The 24810-nt window shown below is 41.0% G+C and overlaps 1 protein-coding gene across 3 annotated transcripts in view; it reads right to left on the reverse strand.

The window, feature by feature from the left end:
* The window catches only part of SYT9 (synaptotagmin 9), a 66188-nt gene extending 41384 nt beyond the window's left edge, over positions 1–24804 (reverse strand). For all 3 annotated transcript variants that reach the window (XM_015632275.2, XM_015632274.1, XM_015632276.1), the window contains exon 1: positions 24596–24804. In XM_015632275.2, the coding sequence (XP_015487761.1) occupies positions 24596–24743 (148 nt within the window). In that variant the 5' untranslated portion in view covers positions 24744–24804. The remainder of the gene's footprint in view (positions 1–24595) is intronic.
* Between the last annotated feature and the right edge of the window lie 6 nt (positions 24805–24810).

The following is a 24810-nucleotide window of genomic DNA, read 5'->3' on the forward strand; positions in this document are numbered from 1 at the left end:
TATTATATTATATTATATTATATTATGTCTTATTTATATATTATATTTTAAGGAATATATTTAGAAGTTTCTTAAAAAACAATGAAAACATTCAATGCCTACTGCTTAAATCCTAGCTGTGCTTTTGACAATCTAAATTGTTTTTCCTTTGTGCAAATACATCCAAGGAGGGTTAGCAGCCTTAATAATTAATTACTTCAGCTCAGTAATTGCACTGCAGGAGCAACTGGAGTATTTTTTTAAACCTAGAGGTCTAAGAGCCAAAGTTTTCCAGAGAGAAAGTGTAGGATCAAGCACCTGAAGCAGCTTTATCCTGGTATTGCCCTGTAGTTTCCTCTGTGCTTCACAAGTTTTCCTTAATTAACATAACTGGAACTTGTTCAGGATGGAAGGTGTCCCTTGGCAAAGACTCCTGGGACAGAGGAATAATTCTCAGCTAATGTATTCTTCTCTGAAATGCTGTTAATTATCCTTAATACTGTGTTTAGAAACCTTCAGTGCAACTCTTTAAAGGAAGGCCAAGAAAAAGGCCAAGAAAACCAAAGGAATGAATCAGAAATTCTATTCATTTTATAACATGCATCTCCAGCTGTGTCTCACCCTGAAATCTGTGTGTGTGGATCAACAAAACCAGCCTAAATGAGATCAGTGTCAGGGCTTCACATGGAAGAACATTCTCCATGCCCTGAAAATGTATTTGAAGCTGGGTCTCACTGGTATTTGAGGCTGTTATTAGCTTTTAGTGATTTTTTTTATTCCCTGGTTGTCTGTTCTACATCTTCTAGGTAGGCTTTAGGGTATGGAAAGCTCTTGTGTTGGTTAAGATCCTGTTCTAATCCTCTGAGTGGCTTGCATGTCTTTTTATTCCTGAAAAGTGTTACAAATTCCAGTTTGCCAGTGTGTGCTTTCACTTCATGGGCTTTGCTTCGGTTACAAACTTGTTTCATGTTTTTTTCAGACATTGCTTAACGTTAACTAAATCTCATAAATGTAATCCTACCACTTCACCGAGGTACTTGTCAATTAGTTTAAATCTGCACAAATTTCACAGCACGATTTCAACGTGAAATCAGAATTACCAAACAGAAAAAATACAGAATTACTTATAAAATACAATAACAAGTGCAAAAGCAGTAAGAGATTTGTGTGTGCAAAGTATTTTTGTGACACAACTCAAAACTGACATTAAGATTGGCATCATAGTTTATTGATAAGATCACTAAACTAAAGCTTTAAGCAAAAAAAAAATACCTCAAACCAACAAACCCTGAAGGAAATCGTTCATGGACATTAAATAACAAGAAAAATGTACTCAAAATATAGTAAATTACACTTTTTTTTTGTTTTGCAAAAAGAAAGGTTTTGCTTATCAAGAAGGAAAGTTATGTAAGCAGAATGTCTTGTTTGCAATTCAGGCAAGGTCACTTCGTACTTAGCTGATTCATTACTGTAAAAATTGTATGTGAACTTGTTCTAAGAAGAATTTATTACTGTTTGCACACCAGCTCTCTAATATATTTAGTCTGCATTAATGTGAATTTCTTTGACAACTTAGCTGACACATAATATTGTGCTACAGTTTGTAAGTGACAAGAAAGCCTTTACTAATCAGACAGCTGGCTGGCTGAGCAGTGATTTTTATAGACAGACTTGAGAGGAGTCGTATGTCCCAGGGCTTGCATCTTTCCCTGCCAACCTGCTCAGTATCTACTGACAAAAAATGATGTTTTCCTCTGCTGGAAACTGAAGCTTCTGCTCCACAAGTGACACAGACAGTAGAAAAAAGGAAAAGAATTTTTCATATCTGCAGAATCACGACTGCAATAAGATTTTTCCAGGTTCTTGTGCCTCATTCTTGGTTCTTTTTGCTTAATAATGAATTCTTTTTCCATGCACACTTCACACAAGTGATAAAATGTGTGAAATAATATATATATATATGTATACCTCTGGTTTCCTAACACCGAGTGTAAAATATTACACACTGGGAAAAATTAAAAAAAAATAAATCCATAAATGAAAATATAACAGAAGAGAGGACAGCAGCTGTAAAGATACCAAGCCAGACTTTCAAGCACTCTGTGTATGGAGAGGGCTTTAATGGCTCTATTTTACCCTGTTAGGCAGAATCATGGAGAGTGATACATTTACAGGACAGGAAAGGTAGCTGGAGCAAAGGAACATGAAATCTTCTAAAAGCCATTTGGCATTTGAGGCATGCTTGTGTCTTGTTAGCTAAAAGGGAAAGCTGCTGATGTTACACCTGGGAAAGAAATTCTGGGGTTAGACACTCACACTGCAAATTCCTGTGAGCATCAGGCCTGTGAGGTCCTTCACAGCAAGCAGTCCTGTTTTGTAGGAGTAAAGTGACTTTTTCTGCTTCTTCTTTGCGTGTCTTAAATCACAGAATCAGATTATTTATTCCAAGAAAACAATTAACATGATAGACTTTCCTTTTTCTTGCAGGATCCTTCGCTGTGAGAGGAGCTGTTAATTAATGTTTTGCAAGTGTTTATCCTGGCTTTTTATTTTTATTTTTTTTTATATTATGCAAAATAGGAGTTCATGCAGTAATTGAAGAATTCAACTTCTCATCTAGTCATACAAAATGACTAGTCACTTTTGGCAAATACTGTGTATGCTCCCTCATTAGCAGAATGAAAGGTTTTAAGAGCAAAACGAATGATGGAGAATGAATAAAGAATAAAGTAGGAGAAATTTTCGAGTAGAAGTTTCTCTGGACAAATTATGTGTGTTAAAAATTATGAAACCGTCAAGATTTGTGAATATTTTAATGACTAAGCCATCCAAGCACACATTACTCTTGAATATTATGACCCTGTGAATAATAATGAGGAGGAATTGCCACTTATTTCTGCAGTATAGAGCCTGCAGCAGGAAGTCCCCAGGTTATGGAAAAGCAAACAGCTTTTTTGAACCACACCAATAAGCTCCAACTTCCATTAGAGTCCTTGAAAGCCCAGTAAGTTGCAATAATAGTAAAGTGTTTTAGAGTACTAAAGGAAATGACAGAGCAGCATTTCATTTCCCATTTGTAAAAAACTGTACAATAATATTGTACCAAAGTGCTCAAAACAACAGCTAGAGAGATCATAAAATCATAGGATGGATTGGGTTGGGAGAAACCTTAAAGATCATCTCATTCCAACCCCTCTGCCAGGGGCAGGAACACCAAAATCTGGGAAATTAAATGAATATGAAGGACTGGGAGATGTGGACAGAGCACTGAAGAGGGTGAAGGGCTGTTGGAGCTTCAGCAGAATTTAAGTTTCACACTAATTCCTAAATAGAGACACACAAATCTAGAATGGGATGAATATGATTACAAGATCCTTTCACAGAGACTGACAAATGGTTAATAGGATTTGTGTTGCTCATATAGTTCTAGTCAAAATCTGTATTTTTCTTTCAAACTTCCAATCTTTTTCCCCACTAGAAGCATTGAATTTCACATACCAGTGGTCTCCCATTCTCTGTAATCTTATTAAATCTTGTGGAAACCCTTAGCCTTTCTGATTTTGAATAACCTAACAAAAAATATCTATTTTTGAACCTTTCATAATTTGTTTGGGTATTTTGGTTCTGTTTTCTTTTTTTAAAATAATTATGTAAGAAATAAAAAGACAGTATTACTTTTCTGGACAATTCACACAGAGTAGAAGTGGAAGCCTCTTTTTAAAGTCAGATTGCTTGCAATGGAAACGAGGTCAATTATTTAATTAGCTTCCTTTTCAGAATCAACTACTCCAAGTCTACATTATGGGAGTTTGGCAATTCACAGTGGTTCAATATTTACAATACTTGATTTACATTTAAGGAAGAGCCAAAAGTATTAGGGTGTGATGGAAGCCTTACTGGCAGGAATATTTACTACTAGGAAAGATAATGAATTAATGATTTACCATCAAGTCATGTCTACTATGAATTCACTGTTAGGAAAAAAAATATGGAATATTTAATTTTTTTTCCCATTCATACTCCCTTATTAGACAGCAAAAAAAACCCCAAAAATTTAGGACTTTCAGACTTAGGAGTGGGTAATTCTGGAAGTCATAAAATAATAGAATCATTTGGTTTGGAAAAGATCCTTAAGATCAAGTCCAAATGTCTTGTCTGTCGACAGCACTGTCTAAGAGAAAACTGTAGAACAGATATGAAAACAGAGAAAATCATGAGAAATCTAAAGTGAAACATCTTAGGAATGTTAGCAGCTAAAGAACAGAAGCTAAAGAACAGAAATGAGAAACAGATTTGATAAAATTATCATTCAGACTGCTCTTCTGCTTTTTCATTCCTAGACATAGATTATTTTAAAGCTGAGATGGTCTTGGAAGCCTTCCTAATTTTGGCAAATCTGAATATGGAAAATAACTTCAACTTGCTTGTTTTTGCTAAGCATATACTAAAGAATGTATGCTTTGGGTAAGATTTGAATCTATCTGGATTTCTGTTTTCTTGGGTTTAATTGAACAGCCATGCAAGACATTTTATTAAAAGAAATCTGTAGAAAGAACAAGCAGCAACAGCTCTTAAGAACTGAGCAATTTCTTATGAACTGAAATCATTTCATGTTGTACTTAGCCATGAATGTAAAATTGAAACTGGACAGCTCGAGGGGTTTTTCTCCTTGTATTTTTTCACTCCACAGTGGGCAGGAGGCATCCAAATGTGCAGCTTTCTCAGGGAGCAGCAAACTGAAAGAACTGTGGCTCACTGAGGGATGAATTCAGGGCTTTTCTCTCCACAGCTGCTGATTTAAGCACTTTGATTGAGCTATGACAGATTAAAAAGAGGACAAAAAAAAAAAATCAAGATCTGGGCCATGCACTTTAGCATCAGTGAAGCAACTGTGGGGTTGCTGCTCTCCAATAAATGTCAAAGTTCACAGATGGGATGTGAAACTTCTGTCAGTGACTCAGGAAGATTAATGCATTAATGTGCCCTTAAATTCCCTGAGTCAAACTGGGCACCTGCACCTGGAGAAACGTGGCCCTGCCACAGAGCAAAAGGGGCAGGCTCAACAAATCATCCACTGTGAAAAGGTCAGGAGCTCTGAGAACCTCCTGCATTCCTGAGGAAAAGAAATCTTTAGGAGCTCTGAGAACCTCCTGCATTCCTAAAAAAAAAAGAAATCTTTAGGAGGAGACAGGTGGGGGACAAGGGACAAAGATGAACGTTGATACAAAGCTATGTGCTGCCAACTTCCACATTTGCAGATCTCTCCTCTTAACAACATCCAGAGCTTTGTACCCACAGAATAATAAAACAGAAATGCCACAGAACAGCATCAATGACCAGTTCTTTAAGGACAGAAATTCTGGCAACCATCAAGATTAAGATATTTCAGCATCTCTGAAAAACAGCCTATTTTTGCCCTTCTGCCTCTATGCTAAACCAGACATTTTCCAACAAATGCAGCCCTGCAGAATGGCCTGCTGTCTTAGAAGTTAATTTTCTTTTCATTCATCTTGACATAAAGGTCAAGATAGTAATGCTTCAGCATTTCAGGGTTTTAAGGCTGATAGTAACTTCACCAAATGCATTAGCCTTGCATCTGTCTGGAAGTTTCAAAAGCTGCAAGGGGCATCGTGGTGCATTTTGGACCTAAGAAAAGCAGGAGGTGTTTTTATTTTAGATATTTAAAATCACTGTGAGCCACAACTCAAGAACCTTGTGAACACCAGAGACTAAGGCCAGAGAAAGATTCAGAGGTCCCCATGTTCACACAAAATGTCATTTATAGCAATGGCTGCATCTTGAACCTTATTTAAGAGTACCAACCACTTTAAAGAAGTGTGTTTATTCAATGCATTTAAAAATATCCAGCAATTAGAATAAGAATGGTTAATATTTTAAAACTGCCCTGAAGATTTTAATCTATTTCCATCTATGCCAATGAACAGAACACTTCACACACTCCATTTTTCCAATGCTGCAGATGGATCCACACCCATTTCCACTGGTTTTTGTGTTCCTTTGCCTCCTGTTCCTCTCCCTCTCTCCATCCCTCCCCTCTGACACACACACTCACCCATGACCACCCCGAGCCCAAGTTACATCAGCATGGATGGAAAGATAAAATTCTGATATATCAAACACATATAAAATGACCACTGACATAAGCTCAACAAATGACATTGCCTGCAGGGTTTTGGTGGTCTAAAAATTGACTGATGATGAGCAGGACACATCTGTATGGCTGGAGCCACAGCTGCTTGCTCAGTTTTGATTGAGCTCTAAGGAGCTGTGTGGGAAAGCCAAATGCAAACTTCCCTCCTTGACCTTACAGGTGCTGAGCCACCATCCCTGGAGGTGTTTAAAAGGTGTTTTAAAGAGCAATTTTCAAGCTATTTTTTTTCAGTCTTTATTTAAGTTCAGTGACCTCTGCTATGTATCTGAGACATAAGTGACAGCTTTCTGTCCTTATTTAAATAATCAATGAATCTGCCGTTGTTGATGGGGTGAGTAATTTTTATTTTTATTTTTTACTCAAGTTTTACTCATGAAAGCTGCAAGAAAGCAAGAAAATGTGTCTGGACATACACAGTTAAAAGCACCCTGAGTAAATCTCTATCTGAAGAACGTTAATGGAATGTAAACAGTGCAGGAATGTGCTCAGAGACCCTAGTGGATATTTGAAGAATTGTTTGTTTTTCTATTCACAGTACCAAGTAGACTGTAGAACAAAGCTGTTAAATGATCTCAGTGATTAAACCATTTATCACTAAGTAGCTTTTCCCTCTAAAAATGCCAGAGTTACTTAAATGCCTTTTTAGAAATAGGAGCAGAAACACAAGACATGGCATAGATCTCATGGAGAGCCTTTGTAAAACGGATTGAAAAGTTAAAAATGGAACCTGGATCTTCTCACTCCTCACTGTGAGTCCAGAAACTCCCCTGTGCTCCCAGAGAGGCGTGACACAACCAAATGGAAGGGACACAGGGAGTTTGACAAGCTTAGCACACAAGCAAGGTATTGCCCAGCAGGCAGGTGGGCCAGCTTTTTCAAATAACCCAGTTAAAAAGGAGTTAATGAAATAACTGAGTCCTGAGAAAGCTGTCATCTCTCCAAACGCACCTGCTTCCTGGGAGCCGCAGGCACACGGCCAACACGTGAAGGACTGAGAGCATGAACAGATTTTGGAGGAGGAAAGTGACACAGGCAGCTGAAAAGCCACGTCACCAACCCTGCAGAGTGAAAAAAACTCATGCTGAGCATCAATTCTTAGGTTGTAAAACAGAAGAATTTCTTTTTTTTTTTCCAGAGTGGATTCCAGGAAGACTGAAATACCATGAATCATAGGATGGTTTGGGTTGGATGGGACCTTAAAATTCATCTGCTTTCCAAACCATCTGCCAAGGGCAGGGACACTTTCCAACAGAGCAGGTTGCTCAGAGCTCTATCCAACCTGGCCTGGGACACTTCCAGAGATGAGTCACCCACAACTTCTCTGGGCCTCACCACCCTCACAGAAAAGAAATTTTTCCCAATATCTCATCTAAACCTACTCTCCTTCAGTGTGAAGTCATTTCCCCTCGTCCTGTCACCTCAAAGAGCCTCTCCCTCTTTCCTGTGGGCTCCCTTCAGGTGCTGGAAGGCCACAATTAGGTCACCTCCTCTTTTTGGGCTGAACAAACTCCATTTTCTCAGCTTTTCCTTGTAGGAGAGATGCTCCATCTCTCTAATCATCTTCTTGGCCTTTCTCTGTCCTTCCTGTGCAACCACAACTTTCCAAATCAATTACAATCAACATCTGTAATAAAAAAAACTGAAATAGAGGTTTTGATAAATGCAGCAATTCCAGAAAATCTAAGCAGAAAATCTGAGGGATGGTATTTCTGTATGTGTATATATATATATATATATATATAAAAATCTTAAATGATTCCTACAGTGAAGATTTTTGGTTGTCTTCCATGCCCCAAGTGGTGCACCCCATTTTCCTGTGGAATATGGAACTGTAATGGCACATGCAATTGCTATCAAAGTTAATAGCCTCTTTCAAGCTGGAATTCTGCAGATTTCAATCTTGCTGCGCTTTCTTCTGAAGCAAACTCTGCAGCATTTCTTTCATAATCTTTCATTATCAAAAGACCATTTTACATATTACATAAGAACCTTAATCTGATAATTAATTGAATGGAGAATAGCAAAATAATTAACTGGATTAAAAGTCAGATCTAAACTAGTTTGAATATCCTGGAAATCAGTCCATGGTACTTAGGCTTGTTTTTTAATTTGCAAGAGTTAAAAAAGGAAATTAAAAATTCCTCTTTTCATCCAGCATTCTGATAGAAGATATTTTTAACGTTTTAGACGTACAATTATTGCCACTATTTGTCACAGCCAGACTGTTGGAGATATTTTGTGCTTGCAGCAAGTAGAATCTACACTCTCTACCAGAAAATGTATTCTACTGAATTTGCATTCCCTTTAATTAAGTTAATTTAGCTCGATCTGTATCTTACCTCCTGAAATTATTTTCTCCAGAAAAAAATCAGAACAGCTAGTTTCTTAACGTGAAGAACAGAAGAGTATCCTCTGCTTTAGCAAGGACAGCAAGGAACTTTCTGATTTAGGTCCTCCTTGAACAATCCACTACCACATGAAAAGAGCAGGTGCTCCCATTCTAAACTTGAGAACTGGAGCTGTCCTCCAGCATCCAGCCCCTGGATGACAGCAGGAGACAATGCAGCTCTTCATTCCTGGGAAGGAAGATTTTGCAGATTCCCGTTGTTGAGCTGTGAGAAGGGCTTCACCCTTTTTTTTTGTTTGGTTTTTTCCTGTCCTAGACTGTTTCTTGGCAAAGCTCTTTGTTTTATTGAGGTTTCTAGACAGTCCATGCTAATTCTGGAGCCTTGGCTGTTTAAATAGAAAATATTGCCAGGATAAACTGGCAGAGGAATTCATGTGAGCCATTCAGTGCTGCTTCCACCTTGTGACCTAGAGGATGTGGAGCAAATACACTCCTTTAAAGAATTCCTGTCCAGTTCCACATGCAGAAGGAATTGCTGTGTCCTACAGACAGCACAAGAACTTGGTAACTTCGGTCTGTAACCACCCAGGTGGGAATCCAGCTCCTCTTGCTGTGTCCCACAAGCTGGAAATGGAGACTGACTCGTGCCTTTATGCACAAGTGACTGTCCCTGCAGTCAGGGAGATCTCAAGCACAGGAGGGCCATGAGTTTGGAACATGAACAATGTTAAAGGCTCTGTAGTTTTCTGCTCTGAAGGAAAGTCCCTCGCCACAGAGGTGCCCTTAGTCTGAGTTGTGTTTCTGTAAGCAATTAACTCACCATTTTTGAACACCAAACAGCAAACCAGCAATGTGCTGTGTGCTTTAGAATAAATACAGTATAGCAATTATGGTTAATTGTATATGAGACTCTCAATGAGACCGGGGATGAAACAAGGGTGACAAGCAATTTACCAGACTGCACTTTCAGTGCCAAAATCAATTACAGCATTCCAAATCCTGTAAACATTAATAGAAAACTATGTGTCATTGTGCATCTTTGACTGATGTCCAGCAGGTGCTGTCTGGTTGTGTTTAGCTGTGGGGAAGATGAAGTAACAACTCCTTTAAAAGACAGTCTGCAACACGTATTTATAGAGGGAGAAAAAAAATATCTGCACGTACATCTAGCTGCTGCCAGCAGCTCCAGCGTGTTTAGGCCAGCCTCTGGATGCCATTGATAGCATAAATACGGAGCACTAATTAATTTCTAGGCAATGCTAACCAATGCAGAATGAGGCTGAGTATGAGGCTGAATTCATAGTACCAAGCTTATTATTCAGTTTGGCTCCCCACTGGATGATAGCACCAGGGGATTACAAATCCCTCTGGGGGTTATTCTGCAGCGAAACACCACCACTTGCACAGTATCCTACTTCTTCTAAACCAGAATTTCAAATGTGCTAGCTTCACTCAAGCAATAAACAAGGAAGAGAAGATAAACAACCTTGCCAGGGAGAGAAATTATGATCAGGGGTTTGGCAGAGTTTTTTCAATATGAGTTCAATTACAATCAGTGATACGCTTTTCACATGACGCACGCAGCAGGCTCTCTCCAGGTGGATGCACACAAACAAATGGGATGTAGAGAAGGGACCAGCAGCCTTGAAACCTTCTTCTTGCAGACACATGGCTGCTCTTCCTTGGGCCTGTTCCAAGGGGAGAACCACTGCTTTCATCATCTCCCTCCCAGAATTACAGGGAGTTCGAGGGAGATGTTGGTGTCAGCCCCTTGTTCCCAGAAACCAGAACACTGCTGCAGGATGCTGAAGAGAACAGCATGGAAACACTGAGCTTTCACATCTCTCCTACCCCAAGATTTGCACTCAGATTTGGGGGATTCCTTGACTTTGAAGAACCTTAAAAGTTCTGCTACTTCCAAAGGAAAAGCAAACAGAATGGATGGTAAATTTATAGCCACAGTTTTTTTTCATCTTCTGGTCTCTAAAAATAGTAACGGGGCTCTGATTTCTCCAGAGACAGCTACATCCCACTTTTCTTGCTAGCTGGAATACCCTGGTGGGATCTGCTAACTTTTCAGCCACTTCATTGGAATGATTTTAGGATAATTTTTATTTTTTGACAACTTGGTACTTTCTTCCTTGTCATCCAACACAGGTGGGATAAGACACTCACCAGTATCTACTTCTTATCCTAGTTAGACATGGCAGTTCAAAATAAATAAAGAAAATGAGGTTGAAATAATAAAATAAAATCACTTCTCTAATAGCTTGATTGTATTACAAAAAAAAAAACCCATACCTAAAACTGAATTACATGAACATTAAATTTTTTCTTTAGACTCAGGTACTTGTACACATCCTTTTCTCAGGAAGTCCCTGGGATCCCGTGTCCTTAAAATCAAAATGATTCCCACCATTGGGTTGACTCAGGTGATTGCAAGAAAAGAAAGAATAATTTTTCAAATGACTAAATGTGAATGTTAAAAAACCAGAAAACTTTCCACCTGCAAGCATGTGATTACTTTAATTAAGAAAAAAACTGTCAGAAAAGAAGAAGAGAAAAGGATCAAGCACTTCCAAGAATTACATGTTCCAAACTTCCAGACTTGTGAAAGTTTTGCTGTTAGTGGGCTGTTGAGGAAACTCCACCCATTTTAATTTCTCTAGACTTTCAAGCAAGGGTAGTTAATACTATAAGTTTCCTAAACATGAAACACAACAAGTAAATAGAGCCAGTAAAAATACACTCTTTAATCCCAAATGTGAGTGGGACACAAAATGGAAATGGAGAACATTAGAAATGTGTCCCTCTCCAAGAAAAATATGTTTTATTCTACATTTCTGCTACAAAAATGTGAAGAGGATTACCATGACCACATTCCTTTCAGTTTCAGTCTCAAACGGTGTCACACCAAGATGTGCATTTGCAATCCAAGCCAGGCCATGAAAGCAAACGCTCAAAACTCTGAAATCATGCTGAAAATGGGGCAGTAAATGGCAAAATGCTGGGATATGCAAGAGATTACCTAAAGTTACCCTGTTAGAGCTGTTGCTGTGTCAGACACAGGCTGGAGTGAGTGGAACGATTTGAGTCTCAGAATGTAAATCCAAGCTTGCAAAAAAGTATAATGAATAAATTCCATAGCTAAACATGAAAACCTGCACAGAAATGGAAGTTTTGAAATCCTCCTCATGCTTTTATTTAGTCCTACTTTTGAATGTGTATTCCACAAAATCACTGCCTCTCAATTATGGCTTCCTTGCTGATAACAGAGGCACATTTCTATTTGCTAACCCACACAGGAGAAAATGTATTCTGTTTATTATTTATAAGAGTAAAGTGCTGAGAGCCTCCAACAAAGCCCAGGCTGTTATTTTGTGTTTGCTATGGAAATAGAGTGAGCCATATTCAGACAGGCTACTTTCCACCTAAATCCTTGGGCCCGCTGTTTTCTCTTGGCTGCTTTTTGGGCCGTTTTCTGCTCAATGCTTTACTGGCATCACACTTGAGACATGCCCTGCTTTCTCTGCTGATTACAGACAGGGCACTAGATGGAATTTTTACTGCATATAAGTACTGAAAAAACAGCTGAAAGGGCAGGGAAAACCAGCACTGACAGATTCCTACAAGATCACATCTCAAGTGCCTGGCACAATTAAAAAAACAGCCTCAGTTTTCACAGTCCTCAACTAGTAATCTATTGAAGCCAGCTAAAACACGATTCCTGTCTCTAAAAAACATCCCTGAGCCAAACACATTTGTCTTGACACACTGTTGAGTAATATTTGATTAGCAGGAATTACAGGCAGGCACCTCCTGTGCTGTTTTGTGTGTTCACAGTCCTCCTCAGCTGGGGTGAAGTTCTTCCATTACCTTGATTCAACCTTGATCATTCAACTGCTGAGTCAGGAAATACTCTGTCAAAGCTGGCTTTTTCCCCTGATTTTTTTTTCTTCCCCATTCTTGCATAGAATAAGCAACATTTGGGTTTTTACAAACAACAATATTAATATTCATCTCAGGATGGACCTAGGGATTTAGGATCTATTTGCTGGCATTTACTGGGAACAGTACTTCTTGAAATGCTGCTAAAGGGGTGCTTCCCTGCTCATCAAGGTTGGTTATGCAACACTTCTGTATCTAACATTTTTTCTATTCCTGTCCTAATAAAACTATTTTTATTTGTTAGCAGCATCTGCAAATTTAAGAACCCCAGAATGTGCTATAGTATGTACAATTAATCCAAGATCTTAGGTGAATGCCCACTGTGAGGGGATATTTCTTTCAAAGTCAATGACTCTATGGCTGCAATTATTAGTTGCCAACCATGTTTCAAACCTCTGGGACTGCCACAAAAAAAGAAAGAATTGCTCTTCTTTTACAGCTCGGGAAGTTTTATACTGCTGGAGTCCAAGGACTTACATATTTCCCAGATGCAGCTGGCTGTTCTTGCTGTCATGCAATCCTCTACACCCCTTTACTGATTGCTTTATCACATCCACTTTGCTCACATATCTTTGAGATCGTATTTTAAGGCACTAATTTTTCAGCTTTCTGGTCTGCTTTGCTTGGTGAGAAAATAAAAAGGGAATTTCACCAGCCTTGATGCATCAGTGAAGACCTGAGAAATGAAAAGAGGAGAGGATGGAGGGACTTGCACAGTTTCTTTGTCTCTCCATCTCCTGCACAGCATATGTCATAGCAGATACTGTCAACAGGGCTGGGGAGAAGGAGCAGACAATGGAGAAAGAAAAGCAAAGGGAAGGGAGCTGTTAAATTTACCCTGGGCAAAAACATCTCACAAAGGCAGCAGCGACCATCCAGTGGTGGATTTTCCAGACGAAATCCAGTGTGGAAGAAAATTAGGGATGCTGCTCAAGAGAACAGGACCTGGTGAAATAAAAGGCAGTGCTGATTTGGGGTTTTGAATTCCCTAATTCCCTTCCTCCCTGGCTCTCAGGATTTTGAATGAAACATTAATACTGCTTCAGATGCTTCTGCCCTCCAAGGCCAATCAGCTGCTCGGCAGGGCGTGAAGCGGTTGTTCATTTGAACAGCTAACGAGGGAGTGGAAGGACAGAGCTAATTCTGAGGCTCTTCCAGCACTGCTGAAACTCACATTTGTCTTGACACACAGGGAATGACCTGAAGAGCCTCTCTTCACTTTGGAAGAAGAGGAGCAGTGTGTTAATTCCGCGTAAACAACCCCCAGTTGTCAGAAGGGATCATTTTTCACAATACGGCCGTAAACATCCAGTTTTGAGACTGGAGTAGACACCTCGTCCTGCTTAGTGCCATGGCAACAACTACCACTGGAAATCTTCCACACAGAGAGGGGTACAGAAAAAAGGGAGGTAAATGACTAAAAATGTTAAATCCCAAGCCCTCCATTTTAACAAAATTACTGCTTTCTCTCTCAGTGCACAGAGCCTTTAGGATAAGACCTGAATCTTGAGACTGAACTTTGGATGTTCCTGAAGGTGAAAAAATTGCTTCCCTCTAATCTGGGAAGGAAAGAAAAGTTGAAGTGGCTGAAGATGCTGCCAGTCCTTTTGCTATTAAGGTCTGTTCTCGTTTTCAGCTCCGGAGAAAAAGAGAAGAGGAAGAAGAAAAATCCATCAAAGGAAGAAAGAGCTCTTTTTGTTCACAGTGCTGGGTCTGATTTGTAACACTACAGAAGGACCGATAGAGTAATCGCTATCAAATCGCTCTGGCAAACCTATACCTGTGCACCGCTATTTTGGGAACTGCTTTTAGCTATTTTATCATCACTGGCTCCTGGCAGCAGCAGGGAAGAAATCATCTTGACTAGTCAATTCTCTCTTTATAACACAATGACAACAGAATAAGAGACAGGTACAGAACGAATAAGGTAGGCAGGAACAAGACATTAACTTGAGAAGGAGAGCAGATATAAAAATGTTACACCTTCTGCAGCTAAGAGAAGCTGGCAGGAACAGTGGGGCTGCTGCACAGGGAAGAGTCAAGGTGGCAACTTTTCCATATTAGGGAAAGCCACCATGGCCAAGCTTTCTCTTTCCTCATTAGCCACAGCCCAAATGTCAGCATCAAATCATGATTTCTCTGCTGCCTTAGAAAGCTGCTGAACCCCCAAAAATCCACCAGTCAACAAACAAGTGATAGGACCCCAGGACTGACAAAGAATTTGGACAGATCTGCTTCATCTATTTTTTTTTTCCCTGCAGCAAACTCCATAAAGAAGCTCAAAAGGCTTCAAAAATCAGGAGAGAAAAGGCAAGTTTTAGTGTAATATAAAAGAGAACTAGAACTTCTTCCAACAGAGGTATAACATGGTATATCCACAGCCTCTCCTGTCCACTATGTCCCCACAGACAGGTCCTCAGAACCCCAGGCTTCAGCTGTGCTAACTCTAATTTCCAAGTGACAGCAAGTGTGCTTTGATCCCTCGGGAATATGAATTTCATGTCTCCCTTCAGAGGCCTGGCTGCCTGTTCTGCCCCTCAGCTCCATCTCCTGAGCAGAACAAGTGACAGGCACCGTGCTCTGTAAATTCCGTACTCCAGGAGAAATCCTGTCCATGTTTTCTGAGTTACCCACTCCATTTGGCACTCTGGGAGAAATCCTGTCCGTGTTTTCTGAGTTACCCACTCCATTTGGCACTCCGGGAGAAATCCAGTCCGGGTTTTCTGAGTTACTGACTCCATTCAGTACTCCGGGAGAAATTCTGTCCGTGTTTTCTGAGTTACTGACTCCATTCAGTACTCCGGGTGAAATCCAGTCTGGTTTTTCCCTACAACCAACTCCATTCTGTACCCCGGGACAACTCTAGTTTGGGTTTTCCAAGTTTACTGACTGACTCTATTCTGTACTCCGCGAGAAATCCAGTCCGTGTTTTCTGAGTTACCAACTGACTCCATTCTGTACTCCGGGAAAGATCCAATCCGGGTTTTCCCTCCAGTTGACTCCATTCTGTAATCCGCGAGTAATCCAGTCCGTGTTTTCCGAGTTACCGACTCCATTCCGTTCTCCGGGCGTGAGCCAGTCCGTATTTCCCCTCCCACCGGCTCCATTCCCTATGTGCGCCTCGAGGTTTCTCCACTCTTGGTTTGTGAAGCACCTCAGAACTTGGAACAAACAAACCAAATGGACAAAACCGGCTCGGCCCCTCACCTCCCCTTTACCTGCTAAGCCTAATTTCTCTAAGTTTTAATTTTTTAACTCGTTACACTCATCTTTAATATTTCTCAAAACAAAAAGGAAGGAAAGTTTCCATTGGAGTTTTGTTATCATGGATGCCTTAGTGGCATCTGGTGAATTAGGAACCTTTCTTGATGACATGAGCTATTGCAGGAGAGAGCACAATCACATAATTAAGCAAAATCTGAGCAATTGGTTTGGATTTGTGTCTTGTATTACCCCGAGTAAATTGGTATAGCTTTAAATAAATGGAATTGTACAGATAAGAGAATTTCCTCTTTAGAGCTTTACTTATTTTTGCAGCAATACCAGATCTGTTTTCTCTTGTATTTAGTTGCTAATGGACCTAAAATCTCTTTACAGCAGGTAATGCTGCCGCTACACAGATCTTACATCAGCCCTACTACAGGGAGTAGGACAGAGCTCAGCGAGAACATCTCAATACCTGCTGCATTTCCCTGCAGCCAGCCTCCAGAAACTCCTCCTTTCTGCTGTGCAGAGAGAACTTAGCACAGTGAATACTTGACATCAGCCTATTCAGGGTGGGCTTTCCAAAAAGAGATGGAATAACAAGGCATTAATCTTATCCCTTTCACTTCTCTAGGGGAAAAAAAATGAACTTTTAAATGGGTAAAACATCTGCTGCAAATGGCAACAGAAGATCGTAACACTGTCGGTCTCATTGATCATTTTCTAATTTGCATTGTACATTCCCTTCTCTAAGAGTAGGATAATTTGTATGGAATTACAAGTCGTAGTTATTTATAAATTGGATAGATGTGAGAATGTCTTAGATTTTGGAATATCTTAATATGTACTGGTGAAACCATGAGCTCCATAGCCATGAAGCTCTTGCAAAAGACAAAAGCAGCAGAAAGTTTTAAAAGGGAACTCTAAAGGGATTTTACATAGCTGAGATAAGTGTGTAAGATGCTTCAAACTCTATATACTGACTGATTACACAGCCACTGAAACTCTCACTAAATTCTGAAAGCTCACTAAATGTGAGAAGAAAATGAACCATATTGCTGAAGCCGGAGAACTAAACCAGAGATGAATTAAAGAGATTAAAAATGGGGCAGTAAATAAAATGAGATGCTGCTTGAGAAATGGAGTGGGAACAGCCCAGTGGGCAAACAGTGGAACCCTGGTGTAGATACACACAGAATTTGGGACAGGGATGGAGAAGCCAGGCACAAAGTAACCTGGCAATGATGAAGACTGGCTGACCAGAAGAAATTTTCAAAGATAAATATTTAGTGTTTTGTATACACACAGGAAAGGTCCATCACAGGGGGAAAGGAAGTTTTTAGGGAGTTTCACAGACTGTAAGACAGAATTAGGATACTCTAAACAAACTTCCTGATGGATCTGTGTACAAAGAGCCATATATCCATGGGAAGTCAGCAAGGCTTTCTTTTTATGTGTATCTGAAACAAAAAAGAAGTGAGAAAATATCCTGGCAGGAATTATCCTATTTCCTATTCTAGAAAATATCCTATTTCTTATTTTTATTTTATCCTATTTCAAATCCTCATTCTTCTTATTTTAAAAAGAAATTTGGAAGGTTTTTAAAAAAGCCCTTTGAAAATTTTTACTCCAAATTCATTAGTGCCTGATTTTTTTTGTTGTTGTTGTTAACATGGTGGATTTAGAGCAATAATCTGAAAGCTTTTTCTGACAGATTATAGACTCTTCCAACATTTATCTTTGGTAGACACACATCAACTGTAAATTGGCTTAAAACACACACACACAGGCCAGTTTCAACTGTGTTTACTGTATTTCTGAATTCCAGCTAACCTTGGGAGATACACAGGATCAAATCCTGCCAAAGGAAGCCAAAGTGATCTCACTGGGCTAATGAATGCCTAAATCCCAAAAAAGAGAGGCAGCTGAAGGTCTTGAGCAGCTTAAGCCACACAATACCCAGTGTGATCACAAAAGCAAATGCAAGAAATGTGCAAAATGCCACCTGTTGTACATAGCACCTTCTTTTTGTACTCCCCAAATAAATGGATTGAGTACTCTCTATTTAGCAGAACCACAAAGCATGCAAAAAAGATTGATCTTGTAAGATAATGAACTTTTGGAGCTGCAGTTGCAACTGACAGCATCTGTAATTAATTATTATAAATTCTTATCCTTTGGGCTAAAATTTTGTTAGAGATATGAAAGGGACATAAAGCTTTAGGTCAAAATAATCTCTCTTTATCTCTTTGGTCTAAATAAAGCCACAGAAGAGCTTAAATGAATGACAAAATATAGCAAAAGATGTACAGTGCAATGTTCTTAAGTACAGATTTGCACTACATCAACAATGATCATTATTTTCAGCAAGGGAAGAGCTAAACCCTAGAAATGTGGTTTGAAAGAAAAATACATAAATTGCAGTTTGTGCTCAGCCTCTACATATTGCACATCAAAGTTGGTGCAGAGCTGCACAGCCTCGAGACTGAGTTTAAGCAGATCTGCTGTTATGACAGCAATAATTTTGGACTTACATTTCTAGGTCTCTGAATTGTCAGTGTAATTAAACTCACACAAATTAGTTTGGAAAGGAATTTTCCAGAAAGCTATCTGGGGGAACACGTGGCTGATCATTAGTAGTTGGGTCACTAAATGCATGGATCACACAAATACCTAACAATTCAGTGTTTTACCATCATAAAATTCTAAAAATGTCATTGTTGTAACACAAGTACATGGGGTTTTTAGGAATTAATAACCCATAAATCTGTTCCAGTAACACCTCTGCTGAAGCTTTTTGTGACAAATGTAAACTGTGGCCTGCCCAAAGATTAAGGGGAACTCGAAGAGAAGCATAATTAGAAAATTCCTTCCCCTCCAGCCCCATCTATGAGGAATGGACAAATCCCATTGAAATAGGAGCTACGACAAATCAAGATTTAGTGGCAAAACCAGTTTGTGTGTCCAAGGGCTGGATTAACCTCCTGCTCTTCATCAGCAAAACCAGCACTTAGGATGGGAATTCAGGTGTAAGACAGACTGGATGTTATCCAGGCATCCTGATTTTCGAAGGTCATTACTCTCCAGGCTGATTTCAGTGATAGATATTTTTGTTACTCGCAAATAACCCGTTTTCCTTAATGTTCACTGCACACTTGGAAGAGACTTGCATAAACTTGCATGTGTAGAGATAACTGATTTCTGATTCAGTTAGCATGTTATTCTAACTTGCAGCATTACTCCACAAAATGGGCTTGCAATGACTTCAGGAAATAAATATTATTTTTATATATGTGCCCTCTAGCAGTAAACACATTTTTTTCTGTTAAATACAGAGGGGTGTAGCTGGCATCAGTCGATTTAACACAGTGTTAGACATCAGTAAAGTTTTGGGGTGTAAGGGCAGACCATAAACAACAAACATTTGGTGAAGTCCCCACACAAGGGAGGACTAAAACCAAAATGGAAATGGAAGCCCCAGAAAGCTCCTGCTTTCCACACCTGCACTGAATCTGGATGTGGAGGCCAGGGAGGGCTGGAAGCCGCCTTCCTTTTGCCTTTTTCTCGTAGACTGAAACATTTCTGCTCCCCACAGTGTCCAGGAGCAGCCACGGGACAGCAGTGGAGGGAGGTTTGCTCACAGGGACTGGAGAAAACCTCCTCATGTTTGGCCTCTCAGGTTAAAGTGCTGCTACACTGCAGGTCCTTTGCAGGGCTGGAAAATATGAAGTGATCTCAGCAGAGCAGGGCTTTTTCATATCTGAAGAGTATTTAACGTGAGTGTGCTCCAGCCTGATCAAAGCTCGGTTTTATCATGAGGAAAATCTTTACAGTCGTCCTTTTCTCTGGTTCTGAACAGGAAATCATAACTTAAACACCTCCAACTCTTTAGGTTACCCACAAAAAGAACAAAAATGCATTCCAGGAAAATGTTACATGTGGTTGCAATAAATGAAAATCTTTACTTTTCTTTAAATTAATTTACCTTAATTATAGTTTCAAGCCATTATTAAGTACACAGGTAGCCCATTTACTTTGACCGTGATTTTCTCTTTCCTGTAAGTTATTTCAAAATTTAGCTCTCTAAAACAGATTTGAAGGAAAAAAACTTATTTAAAACTCTTCCAGTATGTCAGGAAAGTCTCTGAGAGCTTCCTTGTTTAGAGAGAATTAAACTAGCAGAACGTTTTAGAATGCAAGCAACAGGAAGTAATTGTTCTTACCTTCTTCAGACTTGTACCTGACTTTTCAAAGAGAAAATGAATACCTATTTTTAGTCAAAAATACATAACAGCATTGTATTTTTTTCAGCTCTGGAAAGAGCACTTTGGTTCTCAAAACCCAAAGGAACTTGGGCCTCACATGTGTTCATTCATTTGACCTCATGAGAGGAAATATCATTCACTTGTCCTCTACCCTACAAAGTCTTGCACTAGTGGGACACATTGAATACTATCAGGAAAAGGAAATTAAAAAATATGGAAAGCAGTGGCTCAAGGCGAGGAAAATAAAAGGAAAAAACACACTGGAAGTTATTTCACCCACTCAAATGTTCTTCATGTCTTTAAAACTTGTAAATGCTTTTTGCATTTATCTAGACAAATCTTAGTGCCTTGATGCAAACCTGCAGCATGATATGCTCCTGGAAGACTTGGGGGGTGAGGTGGGAATAAATCAGGAAGTAATTTAAGGTATGGAGATTTAAAAATACCTTTTTAAGGAATCAAACTACTTTCTGAAGACAGGTTTTGCTTTTCAACTCGGTTCTGAATTGAAGGGAAACCTTCTGGGGTAGGATTTAATTGCTTTGTAGGGAATGAGCAGTCTACTGGAACAACAGTCTGCACAGCAAACCTTGGCTCTCACATTCCAAAGAGGGCTGGGAGGACACCTTTGTGCCTCTTTGGCTTTTTGTTTCTTTGTGCTTTTTTTTCCTCTGTCCTGAAGTTGAAAGTAGACATTAAAAAGTAAAGTACTGATTCATAAAATGCTGAAATTCTACTGCAAGACCGTAACTGCAGTTTCTCTGACATTTAGTCTTCAATATCCATCCCATTTCCACTCCCATGTGTTTTTATTTCTTGACTATCAACTATCTTTACCACCATCAAGTACTGAAATCTGGCTTTCTGTCACTGTGAAATATTGGTCTCATACTTATGTAAAGTGTAAAACACTTTCTGCCTAATGGCCATCACTATGCCCACAATATTCATCACATGTTCTGCTTTAGCATCTATTAGTCAATTTGAAAGAACATAATTAACAATATTATAAGACCCTGATGGCTCATCACCAAGACATGCAATCCAAAGCAATACAAAAGAAAACTTTACTTTGTATTTATATTCATTTTTCCACTACAAAATTAATGAAAATTCACTATGATTAGTGATCTGGACTTTTGTTAAGACCCTCATCTTCATCAGCAGCTTTTTTGTCTTAATTCTTCTTTTAATGGTCAGTCCCTCTATCAAGATTTTCTGCTTTCATGGTTTTGTTGTTGCTGTTTTCGTTTATTGGATTTTTTGGGTTTTTTTGCACGTTGAAGGAATTCTTCTGCTCACTCCTCCTTTACAATATTTGCTTTATCATGTGTCATGGGATGTTATTCCACGATCTTGAGTGATTGTTTTCAAATGCCCATACGACAAACATTGTTTTTACTTGAGTATCTCTGAGAGGTCCATCTGACTCTCCTTTATGAATGTATTACACACTTAATGTGTTCAGACTTTGCAATTTACCCTCATAAAGCCCTTCTGTGATACAGAAATATTATTGACATTTTACAATGGAACAGAAAACGAGTCAGCTTATTAAGGTATCTAAATGCTTAAGGATGCCTTTTGGGATTTTCAAGGTTGCTCTGACATATAAGTCTTATTGAACTAATTGAAGATTTTTCACTAAATGCCTAATTTGCATCTTTAGCTTTCTGGAAAGCTTTAAAATCTGACTCACTCTTGTCACCCTTGAAATCCAGTGGACCAGAGTGTTAAACCCACATTTCAGTCGCCCCTAAACTGGAGCTCGAAGCACGCACAGCACTCCCCACAACAGGGGAAAACTGCTGAAATCTACTGAAAAACCGAAAAAGGAAGATGTGGCGTGCACCAGGAGCATCCAGTCCCCTCCTGGCCGAGCCACCCAGGGAGGCACAGAGTGCTTCAGATGTCAGCAAGAGAGGAGAGCATCTCCAGGGACCTGGCTGCTCCGTGATGGGACTGAGGGGCACCAGGAGCCCGAGCTTGGACACCAGCGCGGGCACCAGGCTCAGCAGCCCCTGGGCTCCCTCCCTGCCTCAGTTAGGGGTGGGTTTTTCTAACAGGTCCTGGCAGGGCGCAGAGCCAAAATCCACGACTGGCTTCGGCCAAAGGTGCTGCAGAACTGTCCCCACCGTGTCCCTGGGTTTAGGTGAGTGGTGACTTTATTTCAGCAACACTTTTCAAAGCGTGTCCCCACGTGTTAACCCCCGTACCACACCCAGTCGTGCACCTCTTCAGAGACTTAACCGTGTGCTTTTCTCCACTCTGATGCTGCAGATCTTTCCAGGTTGCTGCTTTGGGTGGCCTAAGAGTTACCCGGTCTGACTGAAGCCTCACAGCCAGCGGGGCACGAAGCTGCACCAAGGACAGGCAGCCTCATCTTTTGCCCAGTTGTGAAATAAGGAGACGCTGTCCTTCAGCACCACTTTTCCTCACATCCCTATTTAAGCCTCTAGCGGCTGCAAAGGGAATGGATCAGCTGTCAGGGCTTTTGAATGCCGTTCTGCCCTTGTTAAGTCAATGAAACTCACTACATAAAAGCAAGCTGGGTTTGCTCAGCGTATTTCCTGCCCTTTCACTGTGCGTTGTTTCATTTTGGAAGATTTTGACATTGGAAGTCATGTGCGCTGTCTCCTTACAGCCCACAACTGAGCACCAGCTAAACAAACCACCTGCACGGCCAAACCGGGACAATAAATACATTCTAACCACAGAAACAGGAGATTAGGTAAAGGAACAAATTCCTGCCTGGCAGAAGTATTCCCCAAGTCAGGGTTTATGGGTAACACGTTGCCTGCTAAGACCCTCTGAGACCGGCTGCAGCTGCAAAAAAATGAAAAGGTCCAGATTGAGGCCAATGGGAAGATGCTGCCTGCAGCAGAATTGCTCACTGCTGTTGCACGTTGGCTGCTGAAGGTTAAGGATTGCTGCTCTGTGTAATCGAGCAGGTTCACAACAACACCAGAAGGCTGTTGTATAATAACAGTTCAAGCAACACAGGTAGAAATAAACACGCTTTTTTTCAAATTTTTTTTTTTCCCTTCGTCTTTAGGTAGAGGTGATAAATTTTTACTGAGCACACCGTGTTTTAAAATCACTCCCAAACAGATGCCAGGTACTCTTTTTGCCCGAGGCTGGTGAAAAAAAAAAAAAAAAAAAAGAAGCAGGTAGCTTCTGAAAGAAATCCGAAAAGCTGTTATCCAAGTGGCGGAGGTTAAAGTCTCCACATGCATCTCAAGTAGCTTCGTATCCAAAGTGAGCACTGACTCAAATAGACGGCTTTGGAATCATGACCTGATATACAAATACGTGCCTGATCCTTTAGTAAATGAAAATTACAGAAAATCACAGGTGTCTGTCTTAAAAATTACTGCTTATATGAACAAAGTAATTAAATCTGCCTATATGAACCAAACAATTAAATTTGCCTACTTTTAAAGAATCCCTATCAAACATTGCATGAATCACTCCAATTTGAATATTTTAAGTAGTGAAAAGCCAGAGCGGCTGCAAATAGCTATGGATACAAGCAAACTGAATGATGGAAAATTCCTTATTCATTTATTGGTGACAGCACATCTTTTTCCTCCACATTTTTTTTTTTTTTCACTTAGTTGTACTTGTTTTCTCCAGGCCTTCTGCATATCCGAGGATTTGTCAGGAAGTTGCACTCTGAGTGTTACTTCAAGCTACCGAATTACAGGAAAGTATTTAAGAATAGAGTGTCGTTAGGCTGCCCTATGCTGAAGGGACTGATTTATTTCAGAGAATAATGAAGCAGTGAACACTGTGCTGCGATGACTGGCTGATCTAACAGCAAGGCTTCCCAGCACTGCAAATGTCTATCAACTTCTGCCTTAACTCACTAAATTTCTCCTCACACTGAGCAAACTCAACTCGATGATGCAAAAATAAATACAATAAGCTCCGACTCTAAACTGCAATTTGCCTTTCCCTTGCGTCCAGAGACAGATCCTCAATCTTTTCACGTTTCTGTGCAGCTGGAGCTCAGCTTCCTTATGAGAAAGCTTCCTTAAGTTAAAGTTTTAAAGTAAGAGCGTTATGCCACGATAAACCTGACAAACCCACAGAAACCACCCCGGTGTGCATCCTGTCAGACCGACAGCCCAATATCTGCGACAGAACTGCGAGGAACGGGTTTTTTATCTCGCGACATACGGAAACAGGGGAGCTGGGTTAAACCGCGTTCCGCTTAAACCGAGCCACGAACGAAGCTCCGGGGCGCTTCACCCCGAGCTCCGCGAGTGCCGGGGGGGCAGCGGGGCAGCCCCGGCTCCCCGGCACTGCAGCACGGCCAGGGCGGCTCCGGCCAGGGCGGCTCCGAGCACCTCCGCGCGAAGTTCCGCGCCCGCCCCCCGCGCTGCCGCACCCGCCGCGGGTTCGGGCTCCGCATCCCGGCCAGCCACAGCCGAGCCCGGTACACCGAGCTCGGACCGCCGTGCTCCCCCGGGCCGCGCCAGGCAAACCCTCCTCCCCAGCCCCGCGGCACCGGAGCATCCCCCGCCAGCTCCTTCCCTGCGCGGCCGCCCGCTGCCGGCAGGCCTCTCCCCGCGGCTCCCGGCAGCCCGGGGATGCTCGGGGCAGCTCGCCCTCCTCCCGCGGCCGGGGCCGGAGGGAGGCCGCCGGTGCCCGCGCTCCCGAGGGCGGCGGCCGTACCTGAGTCGCTGAGGCGGGGCCGGGCTCTGTCCCGCAGGTAGTAGATGAAATCCCGGCAGTTCTCGTTGTCCACCGCCCCGACGGAGCACAGCTCGGCCAGCAGCTGCAGCGCTTTCTGGCAGATCTCGTCCTCCCTGTCGCCGGGCATCGCCCCGCAGCATCCTCGGGAGCGGAGCGGAGCCCCGCGGTCAGGCGCCGCGCCGCTGCCCGCCGCC

The sequence above is a fragment of the Parus major genome, chromosome 5, assembly GCF_001522545.3.
Source record: "Parus major isolate Abel chromosome 5, Parus_major1.1, whole genome shotgun sequence".
NCBI classification, from domain to species: Eukaryota; Metazoa; Chordata; class Aves; order Passeriformes; family Paridae; genus Parus; species Parus major.